Source organism: Hippopotamus amphibius, chromosome 1 (genome assembly GCF_030028045.1).
Source record: "Hippopotamus amphibius kiboko isolate mHipAmp2 chromosome 1, mHipAmp2.hap2, whole genome shotgun sequence".
NCBI lineage: Eukaryota > Metazoa > Chordata > Mammalia > Artiodactyla > Hippopotamidae > Hippopotamus > Hippopotamus amphibius.
Window position 1 is genome coordinate 152,492,929 of NC_080186.1, and position 25,532 is coordinate 152,518,460.

The following is a 25,532-nucleotide window of genomic DNA, read 5'->3' on the forward strand; positions in this document are numbered from 1 at the left end:
ACAGAAAGCCTGCACACAGCAACAAAGACCCAACGTAGCCAATAAATAAAAATAAGTAAATAAATAAACTTTAAAAAGTAATAAGCCAGATTTGGGTTTTCCGATTTCAACATGGTTTGGAATAGGAGTCACGCAACATAAGAACTGGGTCTTTGAGCAATCTAGTCCTCTTTCCCTTTTCACTGATGGAGAAAATGAGTCCCCAAAAGGTTAACCGACTCACTCAGGACCCCAAAGCAAAAAGAAAAGAACTGGTTTCTTTATTCTTTAAGACTTTCTGTAAGGACAGATATGTTAGTCTGATGGGGAAAATGAATGACTGAATCACCCTCCAAATGTAAAGAGATGGTATTTTAAAGCTCACTGGTGACCTCAATGTGTTTCTTAGTTAGAAACCCTCCCACCTTGCACTTGAATAATTTATACACAGTAATATTTTATTAGCATAACAATTTATTAGCAGACAAATGAAATGACACCTCTAGATGTCAACACATACAGGATCTTATATAATAAACATCACAAATAGATCCCAGAAGAAAAAGATCTGCTATTAACCAATTCCCCCTCCCTCTCCTACAATAGGCTGTAATCTATCAATAGTTCATCCTCATCCCATAGAGGGTTAAGCATGATTTCTGTGGAATACCATCAAGGCACTTGCTTTAATTTAAAAAGACATACATGGTATAAAACATATTCCCAAAAGTCATTAGCCTTGAATAAACTGGAAAAAAAGGCAGTATACTTTTTAGTGCACAGACAAGCCTGAGAATTTCTCATTCACCTCTCACCCTGATACTGTCTTGATTTGTATACAAAATTGCAAAGGAGACCAAAAAAGGTAGCATATTATACAGACTAGTTTGTTCACATTAATCTTTGAGAAATCATGGCAACATCAGAACTTAAACAGTAACTTCCCAACTGATTTGAAAAGGCAAGAGCAATTTCACCCTAAGTAACTTATTATTTTAGGGATGGGGAATGGGGCGTGGGAAGAGAACCTCCCTAAAATAAGTTTCTTAAAACTGCAGTTAAAAATCCTTTCTGGCTAAGGCTGCTTGTCTGTTTGCCAAGTAAAACACCTTCAGTTAGAAATTCTGTCATTGGTATTTTTAATAAGATTATAATTATTTGGCCAATTTCAGAGCCATAACTCAAATCCAAGAAAGGTTATACAAGATTCCAGTGTAGATTTACAAACATGATAGCGCCAATAAAGGCATTTGGTGTCCTTCATTATTCCAGTTTTCATAGTTCAATATCTCCTATTTTATATCACTAGGAGAAAAAATACACACCAAAAAAATCCACTATTTGGTATAATGCTTACTTAACATGTTTAGTTTAAAATTTCAGGTGTAAAACACTTTTTTAAAAAATAGTACTTGTCAGAATAAAAATTACCTTATAAAAATAAGCTTCCCCTACTCCTACACCTAATTTCTTCATTTCTAAAGTTACTAACATTCAAAAAAAAAAAAAAAAACCTAAAATTGTATAGTTTATAGTATTTCAATAGTATCTTACTTTAATAATAGGCTAGGAAAACAAACTAGCTGGTATATTATTTTGGCCTAGTGCATAATAATTTTCACTCTGGTTGTCAGCACTCGAATGAGTCCATGCATGATGATCTAAAATCCTTATACCCAAAAAAAAAAAAAAAAGGCCAAATTAGTTCAGAGCCTAAAATCTTTCTAGATCCAATTTCTTCCTTTTTGCAGTTCTTAAAGCCCAGTTTCAAATAAGGTATCACTAGAACAGATAAAACAGTAAAAGGAAAAAAAGAGAGAAACACTAAAGAACAGAACAAGTAAGCAAAGTCTAAATCCTATCGATCGGATTCTTACCTCGTCACTGTGCAATCACTCCTTGAATAGACGAGGGGCATCCTTGTTTGCCTCAGCTGCCTGCCTCCCGCTTAGACCTCAGTCCAGGCTCAGCTTAGCCCCTCCATAAAGCACCTCCAAGTGTTACTAGAAGAGTTAGCAAATAGCCCACCTACTGGATTTAGTATTGTAGTCCCAGCACCTGGCCCAGGGCCCTACACTCCTGCAGAGGTCCTCAGGAAGTACTTGAGGTATTAGCTACATTGATGTTATAGCTCATCTATTGCAACACATAGAGGAAAACAATTCATTAAGAACATTAATAAGGATCACAGAGCTTGAATTGATCATTATGACTTCTAGGCTAAATTTAAGTTCCCAAGAATTTCACTACAAACACCTCTCACTTTTATATGAACATCAGGGCTAACACCCAGACTACGTGATCTTAAATGACCATTTACTAAGAGAATACTCCTGCAGAGAATTACTGTTCTTGTTAAAATGTGGTCATTAGCATTAGAATAGTCTAATGAACTCATCTAACACCCTGACGCAGTTTAAAGATCACCATTTACCATGCTGTAAATTTACCAACGAATTTTGGCTTCAGTGTCTACTAATGTTTAAAAGCTAAGTCAGACTCTCCGAATTGTTTTCCTTTGCTTCTTCTTTAAAAAAAGTCAACTAGACATCTGTCGATTTTACTACCATCAGAGGCTACAGTCACTCAGCCTAGTGCTCTGGAGTAGGTCAGCCTGGGCTTTGGCCCCAACATTGGCTACCAGCTCTTTCAGCTTTGGTGAATCTGTTCCCTCCCCTTCTATAAGCAGAACCCAGTTCTAAGCTTGCTCTCAAACTGAGGTGCAGCTCTTAATCCTGGTCTCCCTACTGCTGCGTACGGCTAACCAGGGATGGGAGCCTATTCAACTGAGTCCCTCTCTTTTCTCCCTTGTTTGGTCAGAGATAACCTTTTCAATGGTCTATTCCTTTCATCTCTCTCTCGAACGTTACCATTAGTCTTTCAGTGCACTGGCCCACTCCACCCCTCTGGATGTATGAATTTTAACCATCAAGAGTATACACATATTTCAATTAAATGACCATTTTAAGATATTCAGAATTTTGTACACTCATCAATAAGCAATGCAAATATGCTTCATTTAGACTTTAAAGTTTAGAGTAAGCAAGATATTTTTGTATCAATAAAGTGTATAAAATATCACCTAATGAACTAAAGTACAAACCCTTGAGCAAGAAAGCAAATGAAAAACATTAGTTTTAGAATTGAATTAGGCTTTGGTTTCAGGTTTGATTCATTTAAACACCAGCAATGAAAAAACCTTAACATGTAAGTACAGGCAGACCAAACCAAGTAGAGAAGGTAAAATTTAAATTCTAGTGATAACTTAAATATTTTTACAAATGGCTTTCAAAAGCAGATTCTCTTATTTGTTTGGGTAGGTGGGAGAAGAACAAACCAGAACACAAATCAAGAATCTGCTAATTACATAAAGTTCCAGAATTGCTTATATCCGCGTTATGGACAGAAATGGCCGGTAAAGGGCAAACCCTGTTACTTTGTTCTTTTAAGAGATTTTCCAAATTCTGTGAACTGACTTTTTTTTTTTTTTTTTTGGCTGTGGTAGGGTTTGCTAAATTATAGTCTTCTTGAACATGTACTCATCACTCTGTCACAAGGCATTAGATATCTATGATGATCTGGATTCAAACCTGGCTCAGGGGAGGTACAAGAGGGGCTGAAAACAAATGATAACTAAGACACTTTGATTTTACTACTACTATTCATAAGACTGGTGAGAAAGAGCAAATATTGGCTACAAACAATAAGCAAAAGACACAAACAGCAGTTAACATCTCTGAAATTCTAGACTTAAGTTCCAAAAGGATGTCAAAACTCAGGACACTATTACATTTAATCATGATGTCAAACACCTCAAAGAAACCTAGCTCCTGAGAAACTGCTTTGTTTTAATAACTGAAAGGCATTTTTCATGTAAACTGATGGGCAGTGCTCTACTAAAAGAAAAGCAACACTTGCAGTTTATGGAGCCAACAAGAAAGATGTTTAAGAGTCTCCCACTCCAATAGCTGCCCTACACATACGGTTCGCTTCTTGTAAATATTTAAACTGTTGAGAATGTAGAAGTGGGTTAAAAATGATTTTGCACTTTTGCAATTTTTATCTTGTTTCTTTAAAATGGTGTGCTAAATGTTTCAATCTCACATAAACTAGTCTCCTAGTCCTAATTTTGGAAAACCTGTTTTTTTCCCTCGCCCTTAAAGGTACAGATACAGAACTATAAGCTTTCAATGTTGGACATACTTGCTTTTCAAAAGGAAATATTCCTGTGCCACAATCTGTGACCAGCTATCATAAATAATACACCCACAGAACTTGGGCTGTACGACTGTGATGCTTTGAAATTCTCTTACATAATAGTTTTAGGTGGCCTAAAGAGTTAAAAGCTGTCACTGTCATCAATATTTACTGTACATCAATAGGGTGCACAGCAGTAAGCATTAGCTTTGTTTTCACTAAAACATCTACAAATTAATTATTGATGTTCTTTGGGAGCACTCTATCACTTCTGGGCATTCTTTTCCATTGGTTATAATAAATTTTTCTTCCAGAGTAAAGATGAACAGCAGCTTCTCGAATATAAGAAATATTGTCAATTCTCAGCTGACCCTTGCTAAAATACGATGGGAAGGAAAAAAAATTCACTGCTAAATAAACGAAGTCTTAAGGGAAGCTGTCAATCATTCCTTTTTGTAATCTGTCCTGAACAGTTTGCTTCAAGCTCATTTAAAAGGCTACATAAAATTGCTGAGTCAGCATTTTGCCTTTTTTATCTGGCCAACTTGTCACTTACTGATAATCAAATATAGGAGCTTAGGAAAGATTTCATGGGAAACACACTAAATGACCGAAAGTTAAAACAGAGCTTAATGGCAGAGAAACACCCAGAAACAGGGACAGACAGGGATCACAGAAGGGACAGGGAGGATTCTCATTATACTGGTTGATTATGAAGAGCTCTTTCCTTACCTACTAACACTAAACAAAAAGGCTGACTCAGAACATCAAATGTATCACCAAGAGTGTTCTGTATAATATGGGTCTGGCTGGCAGGATCTGACAAACTTGCTCAGCCATCAGACTCCTGATAAGACTGCCTGAGAGGAATGGTGCTTTCCTATTAAAAGCCAGAGATCCGACTGCCATCTGGGGGGCAAAGACAGGGAATACAGAATTACAAGTGAGAACAAGCTTGTCTAGTTACTACCCTGCACTCCAGAAGCCTCTTGACCTGCTGCTAGGAGAGCAGACACAACATTCTTTCCCTACTTCCTTTCTACTCCCTCTTCAAAGAACCATGCAAACAGGCTCCAGCACTTCTTATGTAAATGCCAGCTTTACTCCTTTACCTCCTGGAGAAGGAAGAGCCCAGATGCATATCTCCTAAAACAGGATGGTAATTAAGTTCTGGGGCTTCTTTACAGTTCAATTCAATAGATATTTAATTCCAAGAATATCTTATATTTGCAAGAAAGCTTAAAACCATAACATTTTCTTCTTTTTGGTTCTGCCTAACTAAAAGCTCTGTTGCATTTGTGTATCTACAAAGGCCATCAGCTTCAAAGGAAGAATTCTCTCTACCAAAAGGTTAAAATTTCTAGTGTGCAACAATTTCCAGTTCCACAATATAAAATACTGCACACTTGAAATTCTAACCTATTGGCTAGACAGTATTCTTCCTTTTACCTACTTTCTCAATCACTGGAAAAACTCAGACCATTGGGAACACACATATCTTTCTGATTCTGAAAGTCTTTTGCAAAAGTCATTGCTTCATATACACTATAAAAGAGAAGGTTTTCTTCTTCCTTTTTGCAATACTCTCCCCGGGCCAGGGAATCCCTCACAGAGGGATTGCACTGAGCCAGCAGAACCTGGATGCCAATGGCTTCATAATCTCTGCGAATTTCTTTCAGTGTCTGGATCCCCGCTGTATCTAAAAACTGTATTGCACTACAGTCAATCACTATGGTATGGAACTCTAAGAGATTATGGGAAAGTTGCACTGAAACTTCATCCTGGATTCCACTGAGAGTTGCTATTTCCTTTTTGATCCTTTTCTTTGCTGCCTTCTTCTGAGCTCCCTTTACTGAGACAGGGTTGAGAGTTTTTTTGTATAAGGCAGATTTAAAATATTCTTTGTTTATGTAGTAGAGAGGGGCTACAAAGCGGAAAATCCTGATGCCTGACTTAGCCTGAAGGTTCTTGTAGGCAGACATAGATTCAAAGATTTCAGATTCTTCCACCAGGCCAAGCAATGAAGTCTTTGGCTTCTGAGTGCGGAGGATGACACAAAACATAGAAAAACAAACCCCAACAAGCAGGCCTATTTCAGTACTTATCAGTGCAGAGGACAGCATAGTAACAAACCAGATAACTGTATCCATTCTGCTAACCCTCCACATCTCTGGCAGATCCTTAAATTTACATAGGGCTCCCCGGAGATTTACAATAGTGATCACACCAAGGACACTTTTCTGAAGGGAAAAGAATAAAGGAGCTATTACCAAGAGGACCAACAAAAGAACCAGAGCTGTCACCACCCCAGAAAGCTGACTTTGACAGCCTGTGGATTCTTTAACCAATGTCTTTGCAAGAGCTGCGCTAGTAGTAAAGCAGTGGAAGAAGGAAGGGATGATGTTGCAAAAGCCAATGGCATACATTTCCTGATTAGCTTTGACTGTGTAGCCATGTTTCTTGGCAAACATCTCAGAAAGTGATACAGTAATCGCGAACCCAATGATAGAAATAGCTATTGCATCTACAGCCACATTAGGAATTAAGTTCCAGTCCGGTGCTTTGGGTGGTATAAACCCAGTGGGAATATGTCCAGCAATGCTCGTATTGTATTTCTCATTTAGTTTTCCAAAATGAGAGGCTAAAGTGGCTGCCACAACAACAAAGAGCTCAGTAGGAATCGGTGCTTTAAGCTTGGACTTGAAGCGCTCATTGAGTTCTTTGGTTGGCAAAAGAACCAAAAGGCACAAAAGGCTGGTGATGAGATCACAGATATTGGTCTTATGGATGTTTCTGAAGATATGTATCCAAGTAGTGATGAGGGATCCCACGCCACTACTCCGAGGAAGGCTGAGTCCAAGGAGATACTTGGCCTGAGATGTAAGAATAGTGAAGGAGGCACCAGTGACAAATCCGCTCAGCAGGGCATCTGAGAGGTAGACTGAAACAAAGCCCACTTGAAAGAAGCCCATGGCTACCTGGAAGGAAGGATATACAAGTGTTAAATATAAATGGAAAGGAGCTTTGAAATCCTGTATTCCCCTGGCACTTCTTTGTGTGGAGACATACCAGCAGAGCACCACAGAATGTCAGAGCTCAGAAAAAAACACAATCATTTATCAATCCTCTCATTTTACAAAGAGAGGGCTCATTTTACTGACACTCAGAGGGCTAAGCAACTTGCCCAAGGTCACAGTGTTACTGACTAGCTCAGACAAGAACTTGGGATTCCTACCTTCTTGCACAATATTTCTTAAACTTGAATAAGATTCAGATCACTTTGAAAAAGAAAAAATTTCTCAAGGATCCACAACAAATCATAACAATGCAACTTGGAAAAATTCTAATTTAAAAAACATGTATTTTTCTTTAAATTATATATCATTACCGAAAAGTAAAGTTTTAACTGATAAAACAAAAAACTAGATTCACATCAAAATAGAATCACACTTTAAAAATTATTATAGAACTCTCTTTAATCCAACTTATAACTGAGAAACTATTTTCATCCAATGTACATATGCGTATATACCATACTGCCTCCCATGTTAATTTTACATCCTCAAAGATATAACATTTTAATTATTTCTTTTTCCTCTTCCCAATAATTCCTCAGAATTCTATTGCACCCTTCCTCGTTCTTGGTGAGGCACACTAACAAAAATGCAAAAATGAACTCTGAGGAGCACAACTCTTCTGCATGCCAGCCCTTCTCCATCTCCTCCTATCCAAGCACCTAGCAGAGTGAGCTACTCTTCCCCTTCCTATATTGGTTCCAAAGGTCTGCAACAGAGAAGAGGTTTAACACTGGCACTGACTCCTGAATGTCGAAAGGCAGAGGCATGATGATAATGGCAGATTAGCGGATTCTATGGGAGACCCAAGAAGAATTTCATTTCTAATCCTTCTCTTGGCTGATAGTATGAAATAGTGGTCCCCAACCTGTTCCCTCCCCAACAGTCCAAGAAAACTGCCACCTTTGGTAAGAGTCACTCACTAGAGCAGCAATTCTAAAAGAAGGGGGGAAGTCATCTATAGTTTGAAAAACTCTTGCACTCTTCCTCTCCCAACCCCCATTCTGTCATCCTCTTGCCCGTTAGTGCTGACTCTGTCAATAACCAACCAGACATACCTTCAAGCAAATCTGATAGCTCTCGACATATAAAATTAAGAAGTTGTACTAGGTAGTCTGAGGTTCCTTTCTGGTCTAAGTTTTTACAACCAAATAATTAAATTCCAGCTGAATTTCTGACTAAAATTCTAAATTCTGACTGACATTCACTGGTTAAGAGGCAGCCTAGGGTTAAGAAGATAGAAGCAGCCTTATCTTATTTGTAGAGTCAAACCAGGGTTTAAATTTTGGCTCTCCCTCCTCTATATCCTGAGCATTTATAAGTGATGGCTTTAATTATTATCATCGCCAGCATCCCTTACAGATCTGAGATTTCATGTATAGTGATTTCTTTTGCCAGAAACAACCACTTCCTCCATTGTTTCTTACCTGATAAACTCCAGCCATAAAGGTTACAGTGCTGCCAACTATGATTGCATAGCAACTTTTGTCACAGATCTTGCCTGATGCCTGGCTTAATAATGTGCTCCCATTTGAAACCATTCCTAAAGAAGGAGCACCATGGGCAGTGTCATAGCCAGCTTTATATAGTTCTCGGTCAACTACTTCACCAATCATAAGGCACAGTATTCCAAAAATGCCCACAGAGATATGACGGGAGGTACCCAATAGGAAATAAATGAGGCTGGCAAAAAAAGATGTGTACAGACCATAGATAGGTTCTTGGCCAGCCAAGAGAGAATAAGCAATGGATTGGGGCACCAATAAGATGCCCACAATCAAGCCAGACATCACATCTCCCAAAATGTTTTTCTTCAGATTATATTTTGGGAGCCACTGCAAAACAGGAAGGAAACCAAAAATGATATTTTTGACTTTGGTTGAACTGCACTGGCAACTCTTCTTTAGTTTTTTGATGACAAACTGCTTGAAGTTAGTTTCCAGTTTCTCTTGAGGCTCCAAATGGATCCTAGAGTAAGGTCTGCATTTGCCACTGGTCTCGAATTGCTGGAAGTCATCATGTGATCCCTCTTCATGCTCCAGATGGATCCCAGACGGAGGACTGTATTGGTCATCTTGCTCTTTGTTTTTCAAAGACATTTCTGGAGGTAGATGTTTCAGCCTCCTATCCCAGAGAAAATACCAGGGTTAACTGATTAAGTCATTCTCAGTGCTCACACATTTTAACATTCCTACCTGTCATTCACGAGAGTTAAGAGAAGTTCAGTTTTGGGGGTAGGTATCTTATATTCACTGTCCTTAGCTGAGTCTTATTTGTCTTTGTCCAGGAAAAAGAATCAGATCATAAACAACGAAGTTAAAGCAAAGAATTTACTGAGTACAGGACTTCCCAAAAATATAAACTACCAAGGATTCTTCTCCATTGGCTCCCCCTGCAGTTTTTTCCTCCAGAAACGGTATCAGGGTAGCCTGTCTCCTCCTTTCTGTATGCTACTAACTGTCGTATTTTCAGGTTTTTCACTCCCAGCAATACTCCAAAAGAGGATCTGATCTCAAACCTTAACACCTACCTTACCTACAAAAGTCCCTGAAACAAGGAAGATGGTCTTTTTTTTTTTTTTTTAAGGGGTGAGTCCCTTTTAAGATAACATACTAGTTGTTGAAAATAAACATAAAGAAAATGTGAGTGACAGAGTAAAGATAAACGTTTTGGGAAATGAAACAAACAAACGAGGGCAGAAAGCATTTGGGTCTTTGAACAACATGCTCTAGTTTGGCAGGAAGGAAAAGAGAGAAGTTGATAAGAGATCACTGAAGGAAACAAACATGAACAGCATGGGGTGGGCTGATGGGGCAAGGGTCTGATACATGCTCTAAAAGATTTTGGTCTATTCTACTTTGTTCTAGTATGGAGTCACATGTGCCCTGTGAGCAGGATCTATATTCACGCAAAGAAAGATTCTCTTTAACTATTCTAAGTACACCCTCTGAAACATAAGCTGAATGGAGGAGTAATGTTGCCCAACACTTCAACTTGGAGGGGAGCCAGGTGATCCTGCATCTCTGGGTCCTAAACTACAGAATGAATGCCATAAGACCTACCACTAAGAACTACAGGGAAACAAAGAAGGTAAACATAAGCAAAAAGAGAAGAGGGACAACAAAAAATAATTCTTATAATAAGAGTAAAAGAGAACGAAAAAGAAACAGACCTTCAGAAGAAGAGTGTAAACTGCCAAATACTTCACACATCAGTGTCTTTGTGTTACCTGTTTGCTGACCTTAGAATGGACATCCAACCCTCTGCCTATTAAGATCCCAATCATTTTCAAATCCCAGTTAAAAATGCTATCTCTTCTTCAAAGCACTGACCCCAGCCCAAATGAATCTGTGTCCCATAGCACTCCACACCTCCATTTCAGTACTAACCACACTCTTGTACTAGTTAAGGAAGAGCCTCTCCAGCTCCTGGAGGAAACAACATCTTGTTCATCTAGTAATCATCAACAGTGCACAGTAACTCTGAGAGAGCAGGCTTATGAAATGTTTGAAGGAAGGAAATAAGAAATGAATAAACGAATTTATGGCTGTGGCCCATAAGAGAGAAAATATATTAGATAAAGGACTCAGGGAGTTTCCTGTCTCAGAACTGACAGAAAGATAGGCCCTTGTGAGGTTCTATAAGCCTAACATTGCCAAGATGCCATAATCCAGGACCCATGACCCACTCAAGAACACAATATTTGTAAAAGTAACCCACATTAATTTTGTTTAGGATAAAAGGGCTATAGCTGGTCATCCCACTGAACAAGAGGAAAATAATAGTTACACTGATGGTCTTGTTAAATAGCTAAGGAAGAAAAGAACACTTACCCTGAGCAAGTCAGTCAGATTGGTGAATATACACAGCAGCTCTTCATTCCTCAGCACAACCAGTCGATAACTCTCTTCTCATTTCCTACTTTCAGGCCAAGCTAGTTTGAGTGCATTCCTTATGTCCTTCTATTTTGGAATAGTTCTTAGTGATTTCTGGGTCAAAAGGCTTTTCCAAACCTAAAAGAGGCATAAGAAAAAACTAACAAAATTCAAATTTTGCCCTATATGGCAGCTAGCTGGAAAGGAAAAAGATAAAAATTAATACTAGAAAGTATAACAGAGTGATAGAAACTGTAAGAAAGAACTGAAATGAAATACTAAAAGTGAAAAACACAGTAACAGAGTTAAATAATGCCTCTGACAAGACCATCAGACCTGACACAGCCAAAGAGAGAATCAATGAAATTGAGGATAGGTTGATTGAAATTATCTGAACTAAAACACAAAGAGAAAAACAGAATTAAAAAAAAAAAAAAAAGCAATAATTTAAGACAACATCCAAGAGCTGTGGGATGTATTAAACAATCTAATTGATACATAATCAGAATCCCAAAAGGAAAAGACAATGGGTAGAGGGAATATTTGAAGACATAATAGCCAAGAATTTTCCAAAATTAATGAAAGATGCTAAACTATAGATCCAAATATTTCTGAGGATACCAAGGACAAATACCAAACCAAACCAAACCAAACACCTACACATATCATATTCAAACTGCTGAAAACAAAAGACAAAGATAAAATTCTGAAGACAGCCAAAGGGGGAAAAATAAAAAACAAACCACACTACACACACAGGAACAAAGATATGAATTACAGCAGACTTCTTGTTGGACACCATACAAGCCAGAAGATGGAGTGATACCTTTATCACAGAAATATAACTGCCAACCCAGAGTTTTATCCCCAGAGAAAATATTTTTTTGAAGGATGAAGAAGAAATAAAAACTTTCTCAAACACTAAAAGAATTTATTGCCAGTAGACCAACACTACTACACACACACACACACACACACACACCTGGACAAAAACTCAGGTCTATACAATACACAACAAAGAAATAAAGTCTAAGAAATGGAACAAATGAAAATAAAATTTATTTTTTCATGAAAAATCTTTAATTGCTCTAAAAAATAACTGTCTAAAGCAAATATAGAAATGCATTTTTATAGCACATGCAAAATAAAATGCATAAAACAAGAGCACAAAGAATGGTAGGGGGAATTAAGAACTATAATATCTTATACTATATATGAAGTAGTACAATCCAATAGTATTTGAAAGTAGCCTCTGATTAAAGATATATATTGTAAACTCAAGGGTAACCACTAAATCTTTTTTAAGATATAAATTATAAGGTAATTGTGGAGATAAAATAGAATCATAAAAAATTCTCAATTAGTCCAAAAGAAAAATGAGACCCAAAACAGATACAACACACTGAAAACAGCTAGCAGGATGGTAGAATTTAATCCAAACATATTAAAAAAATCACATTAAATGTGAATAGTCTAAAGATGCCAATTAAACACATTGCCAGATAAGATTTAAAAAATAAGACCCAACTATATGCTGTCTATAAGAAACCCACTTTAAATATAAACATGTAGATAAATTATAATAAAGTGAAATGACTTGCCCAATTTAGTAATTCATTTAGCTTTTAAGTGACTGAGCCAGATAATAAAACCCAGATTTTAAGACTCCAAGAATAGCTCTTTTTTTGAGCATTTTTACTATTCCTATCACCTATCTAATGAGTTTTCTCTGACTTTAGGTACCTCTAAATACTTTGAAATTCAGCTCCCCTACATATCCCAGTTTCACCTACCTGCTACCCAAAATGATCCAGCACTGACATCTACAAACTTGTACCCAACTCTCCATTATCTACACTCATGGCCATGGTCCTTTTCCATCTCCAGTTCTCAAAAACCTATTCACTCACAAACAGTCCTAGAAGTGGAACTGATTTTAGCCATCAGTCTGAATCCAAAAACTATCTATAGTCTTTTACTGATCCTACTCATCCCCTAAAATTCTCCTCAAAACTACTTTCTGCCCCTTTCAAGCCTATTTTTAAAACCCCAAACAATATAAAACTATGTAAAAAATTATCTTAGGGACTTCCCTAGTGGCACGGTGGTTAAAAATCTACCTGCCAATGCAGGGGATGCGGGTTTGAACCCTGGTCCAAGAAGATCCCACGTGCTGTGGAGCAACTAAGTCCGTGTGCCACAACTACTGAGCCTGTGCTCTAGAACCTGCGAGCTGCAACTATTGAGCCCATGTGCCACAACTGCTGAAGCCCACGTGCCTAAATCCTGTGCTCCGTAACAAGAGAAGCTGCCACAATGAGAAGCCTGCACACCGTGACAAAGAGTAGCCCCTGCTCACCTAGAGAAAGCCAGAGTGCAGCAATAAAGACCCAATCTGCCAATAAATAAATAAATAAATAAATAAATAATTATCTTAAACTAAATTGTAGGTATGACTTCCATACAAATTAAGCTCCTTGAGAGCAGGCTCTATTCTGGTTCATCTTTGTATCCCCCAAAGTGTCCAAGTATATGCTTTCAAAAATAGGAATAAAAATATTTGCTAAACAAACAACTGAGATACAGAAAAGTAGTATGCAAAGCAATATTTATTTTCAGGTGGAAATATCTACTTTGGAACAAATTCTTCAAGTATCCCTTTTTCACAAAAATTCTCTCATTCTCCCAAGCCTGTTACTACTTTCAATCATAGTATTCACCAATTACTTCATGAAAAATGAAGTTACAGTGTTTATCCTTGAAATATAGTATATAGCCAGACTCCCATTTTAAGAAAGTTGGAATACATCTATATATTCCATGAAATTCAATAAAATAGGATTCTCCTGCATCATCTAGGATAGTTTCTCCCTTTATCAACACTGATAATTGAGAGGGAGGAAAAGAAAGGTTCAAGAGGAAAACACTTGAATCTTCCACATTACCTTGTGGGAACTGAGGAAAAAACCAACAAAACATTCGAAAAATACATTTGCATATTCATATATTAAAGCATAATGGCAGTTCAGGCAACACAAAAAGGAAAAACATTTCTGTACTTTCTTCTTTAATTAGGCATGTACAGTTGTGACTACTTAGCTGTCTTATGCTGGTGACTAAACAGCAGCACTGGTACTGTTTCCCGTGTGAATTGCTAAGAATCTAAGCACTGGACTAAAAGAGAGGGACATCCCTTCTACGTAAGCCGGATAGTAGTCTGCCAACTTCTTTTAGAAATTTTGCAGTTATAAGAGAAACAATGTCTGCTTTTGGTAAGTAATTACAGCATATAATTTTAACCAACAGTGCATATAAAACAGTTCTGCAATTTGTGAAAAATTTTTTAAATATTTATTTATTTGGTTGCATCGGGTCTTAGTTGCAACAGGCAAGCTCCTTAGGTGCAGCTCACGAGCTCCTTAGTTGTGGCATTCAAATTCCTAGTTGCAGCATCGAACCCGGGCCCCCTCACATTGGGAGCATGGAGTCTTAACCACTGCGCCGCCAGGGAAGTTCTGCAATTTGTGAAATAGAAATGCCTTTTCAGAAGGCAATAGTCTTCAGAGATTGGTAAAGTCTGCCTCTGAAACATAAAGGTTCCATATTCATGCTTTGCTCTAACTGTATATGTATGCCACAACTCACTGCTAAATAAAACGGAAGCTGCCAACTACAATGATCAGAGCATCTAAGCAGGGAAGAAATCTGCAAGAGATAGAACAGTTTAGAAAGGCTTCAAGGGAAACAACACATCTCACCTGGGCTCTGAAGTCTGGACTGGAGATGAAAGAATGAGGGAGGACTTGAAAAATGGATAAGGGAGAAGAAAACACAAATAGCAATAGTTCTGGGGTTGGAAGGAAAGAATGAGAAATTAGTATGATACGTTTAAAGCATCAGCTGCAGATGGGAGATCAACGGGAGAGAAAGTGGCAAAGTCACCTAGGGGAGATTCTGGAGTGCTTCGTATGCCAGGTTAAGAAAGGTAGACTTTCACCTGCAGACAGTGAGTAGGCCCTGAGGGCTTTGAAGAAAATCACTTACTGTATCACTCATTTGACAATAATTATCTTTTATCTTATTATATCTTCTGGTCTGTTATGTTATTCAATTCTTTTCAACCAAGTAATTAATACTTTACTTTTCTGCCCTTTATGAATAAAAATTAGTTTAAGATTATTTTAGAGGAAAAAGAAAACTAAACCATAAACAGGTAACCAAGACAGAGTCTCCATTAACACAGTCACATCTGATTCTCCAACTCACTGTTGTCAGACAAGTTCAGGGAAGATAACAGCATGGTAAGGCCCGGGAAGCTAAGGATGAGAAAAGGCTTCTGTATCCATCTCCATCCCATTCACAGGTGCCTGCAACCAGGATGGCTGGAGCCTAAGCCACTGTTCCCGGCCTTTGACCTAGACTAAGAAGTTAATACTGTGAGAGGACTGCCCCCACCCCTCACCCCCAGATGAAAACTCAGACCCATCTTTGTTCTGTGGGCCTGCAACCCCTGCTTTCTGTGCAAATGTTCACAAGTGCCAACAAGCCTTCCAAGGATAGACTGGTTACCTTTCTATGTGAGCTCCTAGAGACTGTAAGCTAACCACTGTGCTAGGCACAATGCATCAGACACTACACTACAAACTTTAGGGTCAATCTTTCTTTTCCTTACTCACCCCCCTACTCCCACACATAGTCCACCAATAAGCCCTGTCTGCTCTACCTTGAATTATATATCCATACTCTCCCCACTGCCCAAAGTATCTGGAATCCAATCACTTCTCACTGCCCTCCACTATCTGATCTCACCTGGGCCACTCCAACAGCTTATAATATCTGAACCCTGTCCACCTCTCCACCCTCATTTCCTACTGGCCTTCTTGCTGTTCCTGGAACATGCCAAGTTGATTCCCTTCGTAGGGTCCTTGCACTTGCTCAAGTTCTCTGCCTGGAACAATCACACCCTCAGATCTCTGCAGGCCTTTTCTCACCCTTCATGCCTCAGCTCCGTACAATGGCCTTCCTTGACCATTCCAAATAAAATAATACTGCCACGCCATCATTCCCTAAACCCTTATCTGGCTTTACTTTCTTCACAGCACTCTTACAGAGACTTCTGAAATTATATCATGTATTTATACTTCTTCAAAACTACTATTTATAGCCTTTCTCATATATATTGTATCCCCAGTACCAAGAACAATGCTTAGCACATAGTAGGAGATCAGTAAATTCTTACGAAAATGAATAAGAAACCCAGTTTCTACCCACAATTAGTGGGTTAAAACAGATTTATACACAGACAAACTATAACATTCTAAGTGCCATAACAGAAGTTTGGCATACTCTGAGAGTAGAGAATAGGCTATAGGCCAATGTGTGGAAGTTGCAAAGTAAGTAAGAAAAGAAAGGAAACTCAGGCAAGTGAAGGGTCCCAGGAAAATCCAAGACCCAGGAAAAAGTCACCTAGATTGCCAGATTCCTGGGGTGAAATTGCAGGAGGTAAGATTGGAGTGAAAGATCAGTTTCTCATGTAATCCCTTGTCAGCCTGGACTTCATTCTGTAAGCTATGGCTAACGAAGGCATAAACTCCAAGACAGGGCAGGAATGGAGGCGTGACATTTCAGTGGTGCAACTACACAAGAGATGGTGCTTAGAGGAGATGGACACATCTAGGTGAATTCTGAGGTGGACCACACAAAAGGATAGTGCAAGGGAATATGGAGGAGGAAATGGAGAGACAGGAGGCAACAAACAGTCTGGCATATTTCATAGCTTTGAGGTTTCTAGAAGTCTAAATGAGAATTTCCAGTACGCAATTAGAAATGGGGGTGTCAAGTATAGGAGAAAAGCCAAAATCAAAAAAAATAAATGGAGCAGGGAAGAGTATATAGGTAATCAGCACATAAACAGTATCTCATTTTTCTCTGAATTCCCATTGTTTAGATGTTCACTAAATGTCTGTTGAATATATGCTTTGTATTGCCAGATTAAAAATTACTCAAGGAGATACTTTATGCTTTTTGTAAATGCTCACAATACCCTGTATAGAACTGGGCACCCAGGAGGCACTTAATAAATATTCTGTTGATGGATAGATTGGTTTTTATTTTTAAAAGCTATTTTAACAAAAAAAAATTTTTTCAAAAAGAATTAACTCTGACTTTTAAAATCTGATTTTTATTTCTTTGAAAGATAATTGATACATTGCATTGGGAATGTAAAATGGTACAAACACTGTAGAAAACAGTTTCGTGGTTCCTCAAATAGGTAAACAGCATTACTCTATGACCCAGCAATTACACTCCTAGGTATATCCCCAAAGAACTGAAAACGGGATCAAACAAATACTTGCACACAGACATTCATAACAGTATCATTCACAACAGTCAAAAAGTGGAAACAAACAAAAAAAAAAGTGGAAACAACCCAAATATCCATCAACAGATGAATGGAGAAAAAAAAATCATGGTCTAAGCCGCACAATGAAATATTATTTAGCCATTTAAAAGAAATGAAGTTCAGGGACTTCCCTGGTGGTCCAGCGGTTAAGACTCCACGCTCCTAATACAGGGGGCCCAGGTTCAATCCCTGGTCAGGGAACTAGATCCCACGTGACACAACTAAGAGCCCATGGGCCGCAACTAAAGATCCTGCATGCCGCAAATAAAAAGATCCCGTGCGCTGCAACTAAAGACCCGGCGCAGCCAAATAAATAAATATTTCTTTTTAAATATAAAAATAAAAGAAATGAAGTTCTGATACTCTTCATCTACAATATGGATGAGTGAAAGAAGCCAGACTCACAAGGACAAATATTATATAATTACACTTATATTAAGTATCTAGAATAGGCAAATTTATAGAAACTGAAAATAGATTAGAGATTACCAGGGACTGGGGGGAATGGAGAGTTACTGCTTAATGGTTACAGAGTTTCTGTTTCAAGTTTTGAAAATAGGTAATAGTGATGGTTATACAACATTGAGAATGTACTTAATGCTACTGAATTGTACATTTAAAATGGTTAAAATGGCCAATGTTATGTTATACATATTTTAACATACACAAAACCAGGAGAGAAAGCATAGTATTGCAAGGTTCTTACACTATACATGAAATGGTATAATATCACTTGAAGGCAAACTGTGATAGTTAAAGATACAATCCCATTAATAACAAAGAGTTATGGCTAATAAACAATGCAGATAAAATGGAATCACAGAAAATACTAAATAATCCAAAAGAAGACAGAGAAGGGGATATAAACTGCTATTATATAAAACAATCTCCATCTAAAGTTTGTGGAAAACTTGAGAAGTCTCAACATTAACCTAATATTAATGTGAACAAGTCATCTACCAAGAAAATCTCCCCTCCTAAGTGGAAAATCCCAGTTAAACTAGTCTGGAATAAGTGTGGACTGTGTAGTCTGGAAATAATTTTCCAGAACTCACACGGCTTATAAGCACTAGAACCAGGACGAGACTCAAGATCTGTCTGATTCAAACCTACCCCCATCTCTGGTCTGCTCATTTTGAAACTTTCCAAATATTCAAAAAAGTTCAAATAATGATACATGGAACACCATTATTTACCCATTTAACAATACACCAATTGTTAATGTTTTGCTACATCTGCACTACTTTTGCACCCTTCATACACACCAGTTGGTTTGTTTGGGTTTTTTTTTTCCCCTCAACTATTTGAAAGTTGCAGACATACTTCAGCCTTAAACACTGAATTGAACCAATGTTTTTAACCACCTTCCCACATTGCCTCTTCTTCAAAAGAAGCACTCATTAGCAATATGACATCAAACCATTTGGATACACACTTCAAAAATCTGCAGTGGCTCTCCACCTCCTACTGAATATAATTGAATAACTTTAGTATAGCCTTCTCTCTGTGAATAAGCCTACAACTGCCCTTCTCTTGCTTCTTTTCATGCACCAGTGTTCCAATCACCGGTCCATGAAACTAAGCATCCTTTACCCTTTGGGACCCTTGCTCATGTTGCTCCTTCAGTCTGGGATGCCTTTCCCTCCTATCTCCATCTATCTTGGTCCTTTTTTTAATCTTCTAAGCCCCATTTCAAAAGCCCCACCTGAAATAGGAGAAGGGGGCTGAAATTTCTTAGGGCTATGCTTCCCCAACATATGACATATAGCTATTTAGTACTCAAGTTTACATGTCTCTCAAACAAGAGTATCATTTCAGGGCAGACATGACCCAGAACCTAACACAATGCCTCACATTTGCTATGTTTATGGAAATGAACAGACAGTGAAGTTTCAACTAAATGTAATGAAGACCAAAAACAATTCCTTATTTTCCAGTTATCGCAAATGATTAACAATGCCCATTTATGTCTGTGATGCAAAAAGAAGAACCACCACAAGGCTTATATCAGTAGTATAAGCACTATGATATGTTGTTTCTCATATAAAGCCCAATATAAGACAAAATAATAAAATACCCAAGACGAAAACAGCTTAATGTAAAACCACGGTAAAATAATTAAATAGTTCTTTCATAGTAATTCACTGCTCTCAAAAAGATTTCATCTAAATAAAAAGACCAAAAAAAAATAAAAAAGAAAATTAAAAAAATTTTAAATAAAATTTCTAAAAAGATTTCACCTACATCTCCCACTTGCCTCCTCAGTTAACCTGGGAATCAGAGTATGAATTCCTATTCTTCAGTATGAGAAATATCACAGTTTAGTCACTTGCTCAACTGGTAGGACCAGATTCTCAATCCTCATCTTCTAATTTCCAAGCTTAGCTCTTTTCTAAAATACCGCATGGCCCCCAAATTTGATTCCTTGCTAAGAGGCCTCAGGAGCTAGTTCAAGGCAGTAATTTTGTGGCCAAGTGCTCAACTCATTTCTGAGTCTATTATTAATTTTAATAAGTAACACAGTACCTTGAAACATGTATAGCACCTAATAAGTGCTTAACAAATATTTGTTAAGCAAATGGACGAATAATAGTTTAAGAGGTATGTGGTAAAGAAAAAGGAGTTACTCCTCCCCTTCCACCCCATACACCATAACCAAGTTTGTGTCAAGAAATTAAGAGTCTGGCAAGCATCTACCTGGGGGCTTATACTCATTAAAAGTGATATTGATGCTCAAAATGACCCCTAGTGAATCCCATCCAGACCTCCTCACATCCTTGTCATCTCTAGACCTTCCTCCAGGAGGCAGCAAATTATAATACAATGATATCAAACATGAAAAGCTGTTACAATGCAGATTCTCAGACAAATCCAGCGATGAGATCCAAGACTGCATCCTGGGTGACTCTGAGCCAGTGGGCTGAGGGCCTATCTGGAGAATCGCTAGGTATGTTCTGGAGTCAGATCTCTATTCAGATCCCAGCTACACTGTTCAACAGCTGTATGGCGCTGAGTGAAAAACTTCATTTTACTCGGCGTTAATTTCTCACCTGTAAAATGGGGATAACATTACCCAACTTGAGTGTTGTTTTAAAACTAACCCAAGTGAAGCACCTAGCACAGCACCTGGCACATAGCATTTGCTCAGTAAATGACAGCTACTAGTCTCCAACCCTTGAGATTACTGAGGGAAAAAAAAGGGGGAGCTTATTTCTTGCCACCGCTTTGGCTCTCCATCTCCTATTGACTCAACTTTCAAAGACAAGAACTTCTGCTTAACGCAATATTGGATATAGCATTTAGTTTCAGATTTCACATAAAGAACCCTAGGGACAAGGAGGAAAAAAGGTTTTTGTGTTGAATGCTTCTAACTCACTGTAGTCCCCAATCTGCGCAAGGAAGGGGCCCGGCCTAATAGTCTATGAGTTTGGTAGAGCTGGGTACAAGTCCTAACTCTGCAAATGACTTGCTGTGTAACTTTCCAAGGCTCTGTACCTCTCTGTGTCCTTTCAGTGTCTCCATCTACCCAGCGAAAGAATTTCAACTTAAGTCTATGAGTCTCAAAGAAGTACAGGTCCTGATTTGTACTCGAACAGGTGTGTGGTTTTAAAAACCAAGATAATCAGGAACTCCCTGGTGGCGCAGTGGTTAAGAATCCACCTGCCAACGCAAGGGGCACTGGGTGGATCCCTGGTCTGGGAAGATCCCACATGTGGAGCAACTAAGCCCCGTGCGCCACAACTACTGAGCCTGTGCTACAGAACCCACGAGCCACAACTATTGAGCCCGTGTGCCACAACTACTGAAGCCCGAGGACCTAGAGCAGGCGTTTCGCAACAAGAGAAGCCACTGCACTGAGAAACCCACGCATCACAATGAAGAGTAGCCCCCCGCTGGCTGCAACTAGAGAGAACCTACGCGCAGTAACGAAGACGCAAGGCAGCCAATACATAAACAAATAAACTTATACCAAAAAAATACATAATCAAGTCCTCTCTCCTGCCCAAGACTCAGTTTCCCCATCTGCCTAAGGCGCCGGTGGCCGTTCTTTTCTCCTCGGTCCTGCTCGCAGATGTCTGAGTTCACGACGGCACAACGAGGACTCGAGCAGAAGAGCCGCACCGTTACCTGCGAGGTGCGGGGCGCCCGCCGCGAAGCGTGGGGTGGAGGGTGGGCAGCCCTCGGCCGCAGGAGCTGGGTCGCGATCACCAGGATGGGGGAGTGGGGCTTCGACGCTGGCCCTGCCTCGGCCCCTGCCGACCCAGGAAATGACCCCGATGCACGCCCACCTCTCACCGCCCAGCCACGACGGCCCCGGTCCTGCGGCGACCGTTGCTGCGGGCTTCCTCCCACCACACCCGGGTCACAGGCGAGGACGACCCCACGAGGGGCGCGCTGGCCGCCCACAGGCCGGCACCGCTCTCTCCCCACCCGTCTCGAGTCCCTCCCCTCTTCTCACCTCGCGAGTCTGGGCCGCCCAAGTGCGACCCGGCTCCAAGGCGCATCCTCCGCCGTGGCGGGACCGAGTGGGACGGCGCGGCGCGGGCGGAGGCAGCCCACTCCTTCGCCCGCCTCCCTTTAACGCGCCAGTCCCCTTGCCCGCCCATCGCCCGGCCCCTGGAGGAGGCGGGGCCCGGCCGGGCGGGAACCAGGGGAGCGGCGAGCAAGCGCCGGCCGGGAGGTGCGGAAGGCGACTCTGGAGCCAGAGCGCAGCATGCGCAGTCACGTGGCGCTGCGGCAGAGCGACGCGCCTGTCAGCCAATGACGCGACCAGGACCGGCGAGGGTGCCGCCCCCTGGCCGCTTTCCTCCTCGCGATTGGCTGCCCTGTATAGAAGGAGCCACGCGTCCCTGGTTCTTAGGGAGATTGCTCCTGCGCTTTGCAGCGCGATGAATCATCTTCCAAGTGGGCATATCACGGGTTCTCTGCCTTAACCTTGAGGGTACTGCGAGGAATCAGTATGCGGGGAGACGCGGAAATGCTCTAACGAGAGCTGCAAACTGCTCTTCGTTTGCGAGGGGTATCGTCTTCATCTTTGACTTCGTGGGACCCCCGTTTCCCACCCACCCTCCTTTATTCATAGAGAAATGGAGGCCCTGAATGGGAAAAGGTCAGCTAGAAAGTTAGAGGGGCTCTTGCCCCAGTGTAACTTACTCTCCACCAAAGGTCCCAATAGCCAGGAGCTCTTTTTAAGATGTAAATGAAAATATAAAAATAAATATGAAATGTAATTACAATCCTCGTTTAAAGTCCTCAGTGGCTTTCCTTGACATTTATAGATAATATCAAATTTCTCCCTATGCCCCCGAAGCCCTGAATGCTCTGGGCCCCGGCCCCTTCCTCCTCACATCTCAGCTCTCCCTCCCTCAGCCCTCTCCACCCATCGTGACCTTTGCTTGCCAAGCTTGTTCTCTTTCCGGACCTGAACACTGTTCCAGTACCTGGTTTCTACTTGTCTCTAGGCTCTCAGCCTAAACGCCCGCCCGCCCTCTCCTCAGCGACTTCCCTGCTAGTCACTTCCTAGCAGGTAGCCTTGATTTAATTATCTGCCATGAACTGGGCACTATCTGGTATAGAGTATATGTTAATTTGGTCATTTTTCCTCTTGTATTGCCTGCGGGGACCCACAGATGACGATAGGGTAGATGTGAGTGCAAGAGGACCGGTGAAGGAAGCAAAATGGTTAACTTCCTTTTCTTCTCTTTCCAGTGAACTTTTTCACAGTCGTTTAAGGGACTCCCTGTCTTATCCTGAGATGAGCCTCAGGTTCTGTCACTCACCAGATTCAGAACTTCCAAAGTCACGAACCACATCAGGATCAGATCACCTGGGTTCTACTCCTGGTGCTGTCCCTTACCACTGGGGACAAATCACTTAATCAATGTTCTCACCTTTCCAAGGGTAATTAATGGCTCCACACTCAGAGTGCTGGAGAGGGCCAACTAAAACAATGGGTGTTAAAGTACTTCGTCAATTACCTGTTAGCTGTGAGAGAAGCAGAATGACAACAGTTGACAATTTCTGGATATTTATGGATGCACAAAACGTCACATTTATTACCTTATTTAAGCCTCACAGAAGCTTTTGAGGAGGTGCTATATTGTGAATTTCCCTTTATAGGTGAGGAAATGAAACTTAGTGATCTTAGGTGACTTGTCCAAGGTCCCACAGTTAATAAATGACAATAGCATGATTTTAACCCTTACATCTGCCTGCAAAGCCCAGTCTTTTAAACAGTACACTCCCTGTGTTAGTCAAATGTAAGAATCTATCCACATCCTTGCATGTAGTAGACACCACCAAAGACGGGTTTAATTTAATAATGGCTATCATTTTCTCCGTCTTATTCCATATGTCTACTCTACTTTACAGGTGAGAAAACTACAGCTTGGCATTTTGTTACTTAACAAGGCCACTTAACTGACAAATAGTGGATTTTGAGGTGGGACAGAGATGGGATTTCTTACTCACTGCTGTCAGTCATTGCTGCCTCTCTCCGTCCCAGTTCAGCATCCCAGTCTGCTATTTAATGCTGTGGTCCCCCCAACCCTGACATACATATCCCCAGGGACCTCATAGAGCTAAACTTTAGTCTGTCAATCCTACCTTACCTTCACCATGCTCCAGTTCTCTGCAGCAGGAATCTAAGGTGTGAAACAGATAGCAAAATCCTGGCTAATGGAGAGCTGGCTAAATAATAATCTGCTTTTCCTCAATAACAGCATGTCAGCAGCCCAGCCAGCCAGAACCCAGATCTCTTCACCCCTCCCAACTAAGCCTGAGCATTTTCCTTCCTGTTGATCTCGGGGGTCACAGAGGTGACTGGCAGCCGAAGGGTTACATATTATAGCCATTATTCTGTCCCAAACTGCTTTCCAAAGAGTAACTAACGATGTGTTAACTGGGGATGTTATGGGCCAGCAAAGAAGTCATCTCAGGTTAGAGACCACTTCAGGATTCACTTCCTCAACCCTTCCTGACTACCCACTCTTTCCAGGAAGGACAGGTCACTTCCTCTGAGACCCCACTATTGAGTGGACTGTTCGGATATGCTATTTGGGATTCATTTCCACTGCTATAGCTATTTTTTTATTTTTAATTTAACTCTATTTTGGGGACTTCCCTGGCAGTCCGGTGGTTAAGACTGCACACTTCTAATGCAGGGTGCACAGGTTCAATCCCTGGTCGGGGAACTAAGATCCCACACCTACATGCCACATGGCACAGCCAAAAACAAAACAAAACAAAACAAAAACAAACAAAAAACCTTGATTTTTCTTAGAAATAGGTAACATGTGCAAGTAAACATTCAAAATATCAAAGAGCTTACAATTAAAAGTAAATCTCCCTCCCACATGATCTATTCTTACCCCACCATCCCTTTCTGGAGGCAAACACAGCACCAGTTTCCTGTGTTGCCTTCCAGGTTAGTCTATACCAGCAGTTCTCAACTCTGGCTGCACATCAGAATCTCCTGGGTAACTTTTAAAAGATAAAGATATTTCGGTCTCATCCCCAGATATTATGATTGAATTGGTATAGAGTGGGCTCAGGCATTATATTTTTTAAAAGCTCTCCAGAAGATTCTAACATACACCTAGGGTTGACAAACCCGTGATCTATGCATGTACAAGACTCCCCCAGTCAATCAATCAGTCAATCAATCTTTCTCTTTCTCTCTCTCTCATATATATATATATTAAATGAAATGGGCATTCAATATATGCTATTCTATACTCTTAAAAATTAATAATATCAAACCTTGAAGATTGTTCCATTTCAGTGCATAAAGAGCTCCTATATGGCTATCTATTGCTAAGTAACAAATGACTCCAAAACTTAGTGGATTAAAACAACAATAATCATTTTGTTACTTCTCACGGTTTCTGCGGTCACAAATTTGGTAAGAGCTTTAATGGGTGGTTCTGGCTTGGGTTTCTCATAGAGATATAGTCAGATAGTGGCTAGGGTGGGGACGGGGATGGGGCTGAAGCAGTTGAAGGC

General features: G+C 40.1%; 1 protein-coding gene across 1 annotated transcript; it reads right to left on the reverse strand.

The window, feature by feature from the left end:
* Positions 1 to 417: 417 nt before the first annotated feature.
* Positions 418 to 22,116, reverse strand: SLC26A2 (solute carrier family 26 member 2). Its single transcript, XM_057731188.1, has 4 exons — positions 21,988 to 22,116; positions 11,084 to 11,263; positions 8,678 to 9,374; positions 418 to 7,154 (listed from the first exon to the last, which is right to left on the reverse strand). Exons 3-4 carry the CDS (start codon positions 9,347 to 9,349, stop codon positions 5,634 to 5,636), a joined length of 2,193 nt encoding a protein of 730 aa, XP_057587171.1. The 5' UTR covers positions 9,350 to 9,374; positions 11,084 to 11,263; positions 21,988 to 22,116; the 3' UTR covers positions 418 to 5,633.
* Positions 22,117 to 25,532: the final 3,416 nt, after the last annotated feature.